The sequence below is a fragment of the Bacillus rossius genome, chromosome 14, assembly GCF_032445375.1.
Source record: "Bacillus rossius redtenbacheri isolate Brsri chromosome 14, Brsri_v3, whole genome shotgun sequence".
In the NCBI taxonomy this organism is placed as follows: domain Eukaryota; kingdom Metazoa; phylum Arthropoda; class Insecta; order Phasmatodea; family Bacillidae; genus Bacillus; species Bacillus rossius.
The window spans coordinates 9,492,632-9,505,923 of record NC_086341.1 but is presented as its reverse complement, the minus strand read 5'-3'; the positions used below and the strand labels follow the sequence as shown (position 1 = coordinate 9,505,923).

Here is a 13,292-nt window from a genome sequence, read left to right as displayed (position 1 = left end):
TTTGGCTAGAAATCTCACGTATTTATAAGCATGTAAGCAAATTTATACTGGCCGCTTAAGCCTTGAACAATGGCGACACTGCTTAATTATGGCGTCCCTAGCTAAGCAATTCTTAAATTGGCTTATACTTGGCATAACTGCTTTAAATCCAAGTAAATATTACTTACAGTTCGTTAAGATATTTAGTTGTAACAATTTCATTAATGTACACAACCGACGATACCCTAAACTCATATTTTTAATAATTTTAATTGTTCAGGCGTCAGGCCTTAGCCTACACGTAGTAACGCCAAAAATCACACTTTTTTAAGTTACTTCCTGTTCCTGTGTGGCTGAGATACGTGTATACCCAATATATATGGTTCATAACATCCTTTCATGGCCTTTGGTTACAACAATACGGTAAGGAACTAGAATAAAATTAATTGAATTTACAAATTAAACAGATGGTCAGAATAAAAAATAAACGGTAAAAAAATTAACGAAAATTACAACAATGCAGATGAAAGAAAAAAATATTAATATTATTAAAGTTCCACAGATGAAAAGTTTATGGTTGTCATAAGGCGAAATATTTACTAAACATTCATAGCAGATATCTTAATAAACACGAAGATGTCTGTGCTATTACCATGTAATAGTACAAGGGTGCTGCCATCTGTGGTAAATGGTGTGAACCAGTGTTCACAAAGCCAAAGGGAAACTTTATAGTCGTAACTGTTAATGAATTTTAACAAAATGAGCAGTATTTTAATAAAAATCCCTGTTGAAAATCAGTTCTGAATTGGGATTTTGTATTTTTTTTAAGTCTTTTTTTCATTTTTATCAGCGCCGTTTCATTGTATAGTTTAAAATTTTAGTCTGCTAATCAAATGACCCAATAGTTGATGTAGGTGCTTCGGCAGCGAATTCAAACGGTGGGTGCGGAAATTATGTGAGATTCGCATGAAGAAATTTAGTTGAAAACAAAATTGTACGTATATTTATCACACTTTGCATTATTCTAAAGAACCATACTTTAAATTTTGTGTTCCAGTTTCATGTTCGTTATCAAAGTTAGATGTTACACATCACTGGCGAGAACTGAAAGACGTGCTTATTTTATTATTTTATTTCAACTGCTGGCTCATTATTCAGAAATATGGTTGATGGGACCTGTAAGTGTGTGTGTGTGTATGTGTGTGTGTGTGTATGTATATATATATATATATATATATATATATATATAATATATATATATATATTTATTTATTTAAAAAATTTAAAAGTTCTTTTCACATATTTGCAAGACTAAATGTTGGGGCGCTCATTAAAAAAAACACATGAATCGGATTTGCAGCGTTCTTAGCGAAACTAGCCCCAAAATGATTTTCCCTGTGCGGTTTTTCAGTGTTGAGTGTTTGTGATGTCCGTTCTGAATATATTTTTGTATAACAAAACATAAACTGTATACTAGTCATTAAATATGTTAAATTAATTTTATATTAATTTTTTTTTATTTCTCCACCAAGTACTGTGTAAAAAAAAATAAGTTGTATTGTACCGACATTTACGAGTAAATTTGGGCCATGCTTTGATCTGTCTTAGTCAGGCAAATGCACGTCAGCCTAAAACACATCACTAAGCAGATTTGCACCGTTGCCTATGGTACCAGGCATCACGGCAGTACAGTATGTTGCACAGTATTTTTTTCCTGTCGCACCCACTGGAGGGACATGCAGGCCTAGAGGCAGCCAGCCCCTTTTCTGATCACTATTTATGTCGGTTCAAATAAAAGTATTCTCCGAACACGAGCTTCCGTGGTCAGGGAACGGCACCCACAACCTCTGACGGACCAAAAAAGGAAAAAAAATTGGTTGTCTGTAAAGTCGGTTTACGGACGATAGTTTAACGTGACGTCATAACAAAACACTGATGAAATGATTGCATACTTTATGAGTAAAATTTAATCATCACTATTTTGCATGGATACAAAGGAGTGAAATGAAATCTACAATTTGATTGATAAATTTACTTTTATTTGCACTCATTAATTCAAATATGTTTATTTCTTTAACGAAGAGATTATTTTAGCTATAACTTTTATACATGTTTGCTATTTAACTTCTTCCAATCTGTGTTATTCTGTTAAGGATACGACTATGATAGGAAAAGTAGGAAACTAATGGGAGTGTATCAAGTTTAATGTGCCTCAAAAAAGTCAAATCGACGGTTGTTCCAATCGAGTGGAAGAGAGATAAGTTGCGGCGCAAGAGTACAATGAGTGTAACGGGACACAGTGTAACGGGACAATGTGTGTAACGTGACAATGTGCGTAACGGGACAATGTGTGCCGCATATCTCTCTCACAGTGTAACGGGACAATGCGTGTAACGTGACAATGTGTGTAACGGGACAATGTTTGTAACGGGACACTTTTTCGTGCGTGCAGCCGGCGTTCATCGATTTATTAGACGTCACGTCAAAAAAGCTGTAAGGAAAGTTTATTTGAATTTTTGAAGGTCGTGAGGTTGGTTTGCCGGGTGATGGCGGACAAAGGGCCGAGCTGAACTCTTAGCAGTGTACCTGAAGCAGCTCTCGATGGTGACGGCGGACTTGTTCCTGGATGGGGGGTAGAACTCGCCGACGGCCAGCTGGAAGCAGCCGCGGGCGGGCCGCTCCACCAGGCCGGCCCGGTCCACCCCGTAGCTGACGTCCATCTGCACCACCGCCTGGCCGCTGCCGCGCGCCGCCACGTTGGCGTGGCCCCACACGCCCGGGATCTGCGGGCAGCGCGACCTCTCTCCCCCTGAGCCCATTCCCGTTCCCCGACCTCGTGAGACACCTCTCAGCCATATGCTGGGAAGGTTCCTTACAATAGACCATGTTTTTGGTGTGCGTTTGAAATTCACAAAATATTGACGTCTTCTGGATGAAGAGAAAACAAGAATATCCAGAACTGGCAAAGGACGCTTTAGAATTATTAGTACCATTTGCCACTTTTTACCGATCTTAATTAACGTTCTCTTCAGTAGTGGACATGAAAACTAAAAAGAGAAATAGGCTTCAATTAGAAAATCATTTATTTCAATTATTTGCGTCTCAAAAATAGAACCACGTTTTGACAAATTATTAAAAATAAAACAGGCAAAGCCTTCTAACTGAAATTTTTTTATTGTAGAGTTGGACCTACAAACACTTGCCTTTTTCTTTTACCTGCGACCCCTCGTGTAAGGCTTTGCGAACCCCCTGTGGGTTGAAAAACACTACTTTACAGGGTAGATTGCTATTGGGAAGAACTTCACTGTCGCAAAGGGACGTCAAAATCTGCGACCCGAAGTTCACGCCCTCTCCGTGTTAGACTCGGGTCATCTTGGCAAGTGATGAGGGTCATCTGCCAACCTGCTGAGTCTCCTAGCGTAGTGAATCCAAACTGTTGTGAAGTTACCGTTTTGACGTATGACCAGTGGGGTCGAGATTTGGATTAGTTATCCCGAGACAAAAGAGCTACTTGTCGACACACTCGGTATACAACTCGAACAATCTTAGCGTTCTTTAAATGATTCATGCAATGGGGAATTTTGATTCAATACAATTTCTTTGACATGTCACATTGAAGTTCTGTACGGTTTGTGAGTTCCCGAAATGTCGCAACTGTTTTGTCATAGGAAACCTACTGTGTTCATTGTGTTGTCCATAATATTTGTTTATCTTCTTCGTTGTGTTTGTATATTTGCTTTGTTGTCTTGTGTACATTTATTTTTATTGTTGAAACTATCATTGTTTTTAGCCCACTGTGCTCGTCTGAGCTGTTATTATTTTTCCATGACTAAGTTCCTTCCACTGAATTCTTGTGTTGTCTGATATTTACGTTTGAATGTGTTCGTCTGAGCTGTCGTCATGTCCATAATACCAGTTCGACATCAGCTGACTTAGGCCTGTTCTCTGAGAGTTTGCGTTTTTATATTTTTTTAATCTCCTATTTTGCAATTTATTAATTTTTCCTATGACGAAACAGTGCAAAACCACAATGGCATATTTCCAAGAAGTTGTGTTTAATCCGACGACCCTGTCCCTACGTGCACACACCAACACACAGCGGTTTAGTCTCTCATCCACGAGTCGGGAAGTGGCCGGCTCAGCTCTCCGTGTGGTTGTCTGTGAAACGAGCGTCAGGGTGTCCACAGTTGGTACTTCCGCACCAGATCTAGTACTTTTATAAGTTTTTTTTTTTTTTTAGTTGTCTGGTACACTTACGCTCAGATCTAGTACTTTTTTTTCTTTATTATAATAATATTACAGTAACTCCAATATGTTTTATTATTAAGCGTAATTTTTTTTAAAAACTTATGGAATTTTATGTTAGTGTGGTGTGTGATATTTAAGTTTAAAGCATTGTGATGCCGTAATAACTTCCTAAATTGTTAAAACCATAAAAAAATTATAATTTAGTACTTTTTTTTTTCAAATCTAGTACTTTTTTCTTGCTTAAGTTGGTACGGAATATTTTTTCCCCTTGTGGATACCCTGCCTGGCAAGCGTGCGCTCGAGGTGACGCACCTGCAGAGAGTGCAGCTGCAGGAGGCTCTCGTTGCCGATGTGAAACGTCTCCCGGGAGCCGGAGCTGGGCAGCTCGACGGACACGTCCATGCGGGTGATGTCCGCGATCCGGGCCCGGAAGGCGTACTCCGTCAGCGCCTGGAGCGTGACCACGGTGTCCTGGAACCACGGTCCGGAGGACTTCGAAACTCTGCCCGGAGATCCCGCGGGAAGAAAGGGAAGCCTTGTGTGGGTGTGCAAGTACATACTAAAGTGGGGTCTCGATTATTATCCGAGCTTCTGTATCATCCGAGCCAACCTATAGTTAGAGCTAAGGGAGTGTCCATTAATCACGTGAGGTTCGAAAGGGGGGTGGGGAGGGGGGGGGGGAAATCACGAAATATCACAAGGGGGGAGGAGGGGTGTATTAATTTTTTTGCCCGATTTCTACTAAACCAAAAAGCGACGCGTGACCTTGACTCGCCGTAGCCAGGCAACAATATCCCCGCCCGCCGCAACATGAACCACCCGGCTCGGCTTGTCATTCGCCAGTAAAGACTGTGATTCTGGTGCCGAATACCTAGGTACATGCGTCAATCACATATAAGCCTTTCCTTTATTATTTTTATGCCAGTGAGAATGAACCTGCAACCTTAATGTGTGTCTGGACATTTTTATCACTGTGCTTAATTTTCCACAATTAAATTAGATTATACCTATATTTAAAGATAATATTCTGAAATTTTTAAAAATATTTTGTACCAAAAAAATACACGTGATTTATTGGGAAGGGGGAAGGGGGGTAGTCTAAAACCTCACCAAAATCACTATAAGGGGGGGGGGGGGAGGGGGTTAAAAATTTGCTAAAAATAACATCACCTGATTAATGGACGACCCCTAAGATGTTATGGTGTTATGAAATGCAAGTGTTGTCATTAAAAATAGTGGATTTCGTCTTTATCGTCATTGAAGATTAAACATATGTAATGATAAGTATATATCAAGCACGATAACATTGATCAACTGTGATAAGGAACTTAAAATGTGTACATGAAACAATACTACATGTATGTATTGATAAAATAAGTTTAACCAAAAAACTGCAATCAAAATTTTAGTATTCTTCTGTAATGTTTTCTTAGTTCATGATAAACATATTTTCAAATTTAAATTTTACTTTTGGTCACATTTTTTATTATTTCAGTAATATTAGTATGAATTAAAAAAATGCATTATTAAATAACCAACATCACATGTTTCTCTGTATGACTTTAGCCATGACTTCAGGTATCAGCTATAGACTATTTTAAATTTAAATACTTTATAAAGTTTTTAATAATACCCTTAAATAAAGTTGTATGAAATCAATTCCGTAGTTCACAGACCCAGACAAATGAAGGGATCAAGGTAAATTTCACTGACCTTTTTATGTTTTGCTTTGCAGTTTGTTATTGTGGTGCATCAACTTCAGTTGCTGTTATTTCTGGGGGGGAGGGGGGGGGGAAGAATAGTTATAATTTTAAATGAGACAATTATTTTGTAAAAACTTAAAAAAAGAGTTTTTTAAGGTTTCTTTCAAACACGAGATTTTGCACGTTAAGAATGAGGGTCAGTGTTCAAAATCGAAGGGAAGGATAGTCGTCGGGGGGGCGAGGGGGGGTGGACTCACGACGGCAGACACGAAGCCGCTGGTGGTCATCCGGACGGAAGTGAGCCAGTCCACCATCCGCTCGGCGGCTGCGGTGACGCCGTCCCGGGCGAGGTAGACCAGCAAGGCGTAGGCGGTGGCCTCCACGGCCGCCGAGTCTCCCTCCTGGTACTCGCGCGGCTCCAGGAACGGCCGCTGGTTCTCCTTCTTCACCGCGTTGCCGCCGATGGGCAGCCGGGACCAGTACAGCTGGCCGTCTGCGGACCACCACCCCGAGTCTCGCCCGGCTCGTTAACGTACTGTGCCGTAAATATGGTATTTCGACACGTTTTTTGACGATACAACGTCTAATAAATCGATGAACGCCGGCTGCACGCACGATAAAGTGTCCCGTTACGCACATTGTCCCGTTACACTGTCCCGTTACGCTCATTGTTCCGTTACGCTCATTGTTCCATTATGCTGTGTCCCGTTACACTCATTGTTCCGTTACGCTGTGTCCCATGACGCTCATTGTTCCGTTACGCTGTGTCCCATTACGCTCATTGTTCTGTTACGCTCATTGATCCGTTACGCTGTGTCCCGTTATGCTCATTGTTCCGTTACGCTATATCCCATTATGCTCATTGTCCCGTTACGCTCATTGTTCTGTTACGCTCATTGTTCCGTTATGCTGTGTCCCGTTACGCTCGTACGCTTGCGCCGCACCGACAGATTTGAAAACTTAAAACTTTGTTTATAAATGTGTAATATGAATTAATTTCTACGTCAAATGTACATAAGAAAATGAATCTGATTGCTAGTATAATTTCAAGTATTTATTCTTTTATTATTAAAAAAAAAGTAGCATCTGTTGGCGAGTGCAGTGATAATAGGTTATGTTAGATATTTGATTACAGTTTATTTATATGAAAACTTGTTCATAATTATATTTAAACAAAAAGTAAATGTGGTTTTCATTGCTTATTACAACAACAATTTCGGCAATAAAGGTTAATTATTCTTGCATTTTAAAAATCTGATTACTAGTAGAATTTCAAGTATTTATTCTTTTATTATTAAAATAAAAATGCTTCAATTTTATTCATAAAAGTATGCAATAATTTCATCAATGTTTTGTTATGACTTTGTCACGTTAAACTATCGTCCGTAAACCGACTTTACAGACAACCAATTTTTTATTGTTTATATAATTTTAAATTATTTTTCTTTATAATTTGGTTACTTTGGGTGATTTACTCCTTGTTAGGCTGGTGTACTCCCCCTTAGTTAAACTTTGTGCCAGTAGACTGAAGCACCTTTCTCCAGAGACGTATCTGAGCTTTTGCTAGTCTAAGACTTCGTTGGCAGCCCGTTTGACATTTCTCTCGCTTGCAGGCACGTTCCGGGCCTGTAACATTACTTCACTTCATGACTAAAACTGCATACAACAGCTCTGGACGAGTTGTTACCTTTTCTCAGAGATGAGTCTGACCGTAGCCTTTACCGTCACAAATACGTATATCCCCAGCTCAGTACGAAGTGGCAACAAGAAGCAGAAAAGGTACTTGAATAATTCTTCGCTAAACTTGCACAAGCAATTTTCAACCATGAACGCCGAATACACCGTAAGCTACTCTACTTTTCGTAAGCCGAGGCCGTTCCGGATTGTGTCGGCAAAGGCAACTGACCGTGATGTGTGTGTGTGTGCATGCTGCATGAAAATGTACGCTTAACTTACGCCAAGACTGTACAAATTAAAAAAATTATTGCTCAGGATACACCTGATTCGTTTGTTCCGTAAGTTTTTGACATCACATGAACCTCCGAGATTGTAGTGGACTCCGATCCACCCAGATACCAACTCGTTTTATCGTGGGGCGAAACTCTAGCAAGCTAGGCTCTGTAGTCTGATGGTAACACGTTGCACGAAACAAAACTAGTAGAGCCTTATTGTAAAAGGAGCCCTGCGGAACAAAATAGTGCCGACTTAGCACTTCCTGGCTGCACAACACTGGTGTGTATATCTACTTATCGCTCGCTGAGCACCACAATGTTCAACATATTTCAAACATGTGTGGCACTCAAAGAAAAATGTCAACACTCAAGGAGATTTTTTTTTTATAATTTTTGGCCGCGCCTCATTTATACGTATTCCTTCTACTTCCCCTTCCCTGCCATCCACCCTTCTTCACCTCATCCTGTGCTGACAATTGGCAAGATTTTTGGATCGAACTGAACTTATTTTCAGTTATTTATGGGGTGATGGGATCAAGCACAACATTCTCTCCAAATGAGTGAAAATGGCCACTGATGACCTTTCCACCCCTGTGGAGATGAAACTGTTGGTTTGGATGTAAAAATGACTTACAAAGGAAGATATGAAAAATATTTAAGTCATTATTCATTTATTTTCAAGCTGTAACCATTTTTAATGGTTCATTATTAAATTATTGACTATCACAGGGTATAACATACTTAGTAGAGACAAGATTTTATGGGTTTATTTTTAGTTGCAATTTCGTTTTTGAAACGGAAGATTTTTTTTTTTTTTAAAGCTGTTTATAATATTACTTCACTATAATAGTTACATAACTTATATGTTGCAATTTTATAATAAAATTGGTCTAATACAGAATGAAAATAAATAAATGAGCATTTATTGTTTGAAAGTGATTAAATAATAAATGCACAGTAAAACAAATTAAATTTTTTTTTTCTGGGTACAATTTTTTTGGTCCAGAAATGAGATTCCTTGAATTTAAAACATTAAAATATCACTTTTTTTGCGATTTGAATTAAGTTTTGTTTAAATGCTAATTAATTCCATGATATTACTTGCATTTAGGTGCTACATGGTGTGTTAATTTGCCATTCGGTGTTACGCTGCGTTTTTACGAGTTCTCGGTTTTATCGCAATTCGCCATATGATCTTGTCCCCAATGCTTGGATAGATGCAGTTAACAGAAAAACTGCTCTTTTGTCGTTCATTCAAATGCGCAAATGCACAGTTATGTTGGAACGGGAAACCCTTGAACCAGGGGCCCGTGGCACATTACCTGCGCCCTCTCTACCGGCTTGCTGCAGGCGCCCGAAGGCGTACTCCCTCTCCGCGCTCTCCGTCATCGTCAAGGCGTACGCCGAGATGGCGATCTCGTACGGATCCGACAGGGACGACAAGTGTTTCTCCAGAAACCTGCAACAAGAGTCGGTCATTTTTTTTTTTTTCTTTTGCGGATGTTTCTGCCTGAAGGATGGGTCTCACTCGCCTTGTAATTTTTTATTTTTTTTTTATTTTTTCATGTATTACTAATTTTTAAAGATTATACGACGCGTGCAGATCACATTCATGTTTAGGCCTGGTTTATAAACTACGCATTGTGAAATAACGCAATGCAAGTATTGTTGAACATCCAACTTTTTTTGGGTTCTGGCTTGCACACTGGACTCCACACACACATTTTTTCTCTCTCTATACACACACGCACGCATGCGCAAATACACACACACAAATACACAAACAAATGGCTGTTGGTATATTTGGCATTGATAAACTCTGACTACCTATGTTTGACCAATCACCATGAAAGTTGGCACATCAAAGTGCTTTTTCATGGAGAAGATTCCATGCTATCCATTTTTTTTTTTGTTAACTCTCCACTAGATAGCACTGCAGCGCATCAGCTTCTGTATCGTTCAACAGGTCATCATGGGTAAATTCATTTTTATAACAGAATATCATAAGTTTTACAAATACAAACAGTGAGCATGTGTCAGTTCTCTATGTCCGCCACACAGTCATACAGTAAGGTTTTGCAACTTACTGTCCTCCTTGACAATACCTGTCCGTTTAGGGAAGCTTGCGGTGGCTAGCGAAGTAACGGTGCTAATACCCTCTTTTATCGCATAATCGTCGCACTCGCATAAACGTAGCACCTATATTTTAAGCCGTCAAAATTGTGATAAAAAAAACTTCTCGCTTAAACGTCGCATGATGTTTTTGGTCCCACAATTAGATGCCGCTTTGTGTAGGTAACTTTTCCGTATAAAACGGTGTATTTTAAAGTAGAAATCTAAATTTATTCGGACATTACCACTTACTTATTTAATTAACGGAAATACGAAGTTTTCTGACGTGTAAATTTTCTTTTAAAGAAGTTTTTAAACGTTATTTCCTTTATCTGATCGTCTGCGTCACCGCGGTGTACCGCTTATAAACAAGTAGCCAGCGCTAATTGGCATCATTCATGTTTGGTTATGTTTCTTCCCGTATAGAGCGCGCGCACGTAGTCGAATATCAATATCTCGCCGATTACATGCAACGCGCTCTCTGTCGAGTACCGAATTAAATAAATTTGATAGCCCGCACTCTTTCATGGTTAGTGTATACTACGACGGCAGTTACGCGTTAGTTCACGTCACAGATTCAAGTCGCTTACGTTCATGTCACAGATTTTGTAAATGTACGTAATTTCCATGAACATGTTTTGTTTTTATGAATAACTTTACCTGACAAAAATTTTTTTTTCCGCATATTCGTCGCACCCCTACTTTTCAAACTTGATTTTAGAATAAAATGTGCGACGATTATGCGAGAAAACACGGTAACAGTTTAGCTATGAACTTTGTCAAAAAATGGCCCGGGCAACGCTGGGTATTGCAGCTGCTATTAATATAAGTCAAAATTCACATGTTTTATTTCATTCAACTTGAATATCAAGTACAGAGTACATACGTAAATTACAGCTGCACACTAAAGTACAAGAAACAGGCTGATTGAAAATTATTTTAACCAACCCGTTAAAAATTCATACAAGTAATAGATAAATAATATTTCATTTAGAAAACCTGAGAGAGTAGACACGGAACAGAAGATTTTCAAAAGGTTTGATTTTATAAAGTTCATTGTTCAAAAAATAATTAAAAAAAAAAAAAACTAAAATGCGGACATTTTAAAAAACACGGGGTAGTGTCAAAACATCCAGAATTGTTTTAAAAACAACCTGATAAAACTCTTAAGAGGCCACTCCAGTGTTTCAGGGGCACTACGCAACCCGTGTTAACCTCGTAAGATTCAATGCTTTTTTTTCATTTTGCTTATAACTAATTAACTAATATAGATTTCGAAATGATGGTTCCCTGATATGTAAGACAACGATGCTCTTATCAAAGCCCCTTTCTTCAAAAACGTGCATAAATTATGGTTTTGTACTGATCTTCACTAATATGCATAAGTGTATTGTCTAGGTTTGAACCGTAATTTATGCACGTTTTTGAAAGAAAGGGGCTTCGATAAGAGCATCGTTGTCCTGCATATCAAGCAAGCATCATTTCGAAATCTATATTAGTTGATTAGTTATAAGCAAAATGAAAATTGCATTGAATCTTATGAGGTTAACGCGGGTTGCGTAGTGCCCCTGAAACACTGGAGCGGCCTCTTAAGTGTTGGGTTATTTTTCCCCGAAAGATTGCTGGTTTAGAGCGAGCGCCGGCGCAAAGCGTACCTCGTGGCTTTCAAGGCGGCAGTTGCTGCTGTGGTACGCAGTCCGCCCTGGACCATGTTCATCACCTCATTGAGCGTGGTGAGTACGTGGGCGGTCAGCGGGACGTTGGCGTGTTGCCGCGTCCCGTTTGCAGTCTCCCCGCTCTGCAAGGCACACGCGTCCAGCGTCCCTTTGCACGCTTCCGCGCGTCTCCCGCGGTTCGCGACGCGGCTCTGGTGAGCGTTGAGGGGCCCCCGCCCGCCTGGGCGCTCACATGCGGTGCGCGGAGCCTCAGGGAGAACAACGCGATTTCAAAAACTGTTCCAGGTGTGTTTCAGTGGGGTCCATTTAACGAAATAAAAGCATTTAAGGGTTCCGCCTACCCGGGCACACACCCGGTGTGCGGAGCTTCAGGAAAAACAAAGCGATTTCAAAACTACTCAAGATATCCGACTGGGGTCTTCTTACGAAAAGCATTTAAGAGCTCGCCGAGGGCCGAAAAGTACTTTTGATTTCGGATTAAGTTTTTAAAACTGTATTTTTTAGATGAGTTAAAATGGCTAAAACACATGTTTTAAGAGTAATTTTTAGGCGTAAAACTACCGGTACAGATTCTTGAAAGCACTTAAGGGACTTGCATTACATTTTTATCTTCATTTCTCCTCAATATAATGTTACAGTCACCGCTCGAATTTCAAAGTTATCCTGTGACAACGAGAAGACTGCACGCCAGTTTAGAGCCTTGCGCTCAGAGGCGACACTGCGCTGGAAGCACCAGCGAGCGTCGCACTTATCATCCCACCTCACTAACACAGATACACCCCTGACGAGGCGGGCCCCTTAAGGTTACGCCAAGGGTGGATAAGTTATTCTGTTTCTGCATTTTGTTTTAAAACGTATTTTTAAGAGAGTGAAAATAAATCAGAATAAATTTTAGGCGTGAAACTCCTGGTACAGATTCTTGAAAGCACCCAAGGAACTTGCATTACAGCTTTATATTCTTTTTATCTGCCATATGATGTTATGGTTACCAATCATCAAATGCACGACTAGAAGACTGCGCATCAGTTCAGAGCCTTGCGTCATGATGTGATAATGGGCTAGTAGAAGCACCAGCGAGCGTCGCGCTTATCGTTCCGTCTTACTAGCGCAATTACACCCCTGACTAGGCGGGCCCCCTTAATAGCTACAAGAGCAAACTATTTTAAAAGAGGTGAGTGCAGATTATGATAATTATATCATTAACAAATGCTGCTGACTTTTTTTTTAACCTCCGACACACAATGCGGTCTTAAAAGGTCCACGATTGTTAACCCTGTGTGAATATTCAATATTCCCAAATACCAAAATGAATAATTCACTATTCATACTTGTGTAACTATTTATATTAAAGTTATTTTGTACAATGTAAATGAATTAAGTACCCAGTTTAAATTTATTAATGGGCCAGATATAACTAGCCTTACTTTAGTCAACACGTTCACAGAAAACAGCTGAGGGACACACTGCCATCTGGAAATATTTTGATGATTTGAAAACAAACAAGCAATAATTAGTTTGTAACCACTGCAATAAAAAAAATCCCCAAAAATACGAAAGACTACATCTTTTGTAGTTTTCTTTTACAATTATAACCATGAACATGGAATATCTAAAGCACGAAA

General features: G+C 39.5%; 1 protein-coding gene across 1 annotated transcript in view; it reads right to left on the bottom strand.

The window, feature by feature from the left end:
* Positions 1–13,292, bottom strand: part of LOC134539114 (thioester-containing protein 1 allele S1-like) — a 131,661-nt gene that overhangs the window by 21,198 nt on the left and 97,171 nt on the right. The window contains exons 22-26 of the mRNA XM_063380853.1: positions 11,650–11,792; positions 9,205–9,341; positions 6,188–6,423; positions 4,540–4,698; positions 2,566–2,762 (exon numbers count right to left, since the gene is read on the bottom strand). Of these exons, the coding sequence (XP_063236923.1) occupies positions 2,566–2,762; positions 4,540–4,698; positions 6,188–6,423; positions 9,205–9,341; positions 11,650–11,792 (872 nt within the window). The remainder of the gene's footprint in view (positions 1–2,565; positions 2,763–4,539; positions 4,699–6,187; positions 6,424–9,204; positions 9,342–11,649; positions 11,793–13,292) is intronic.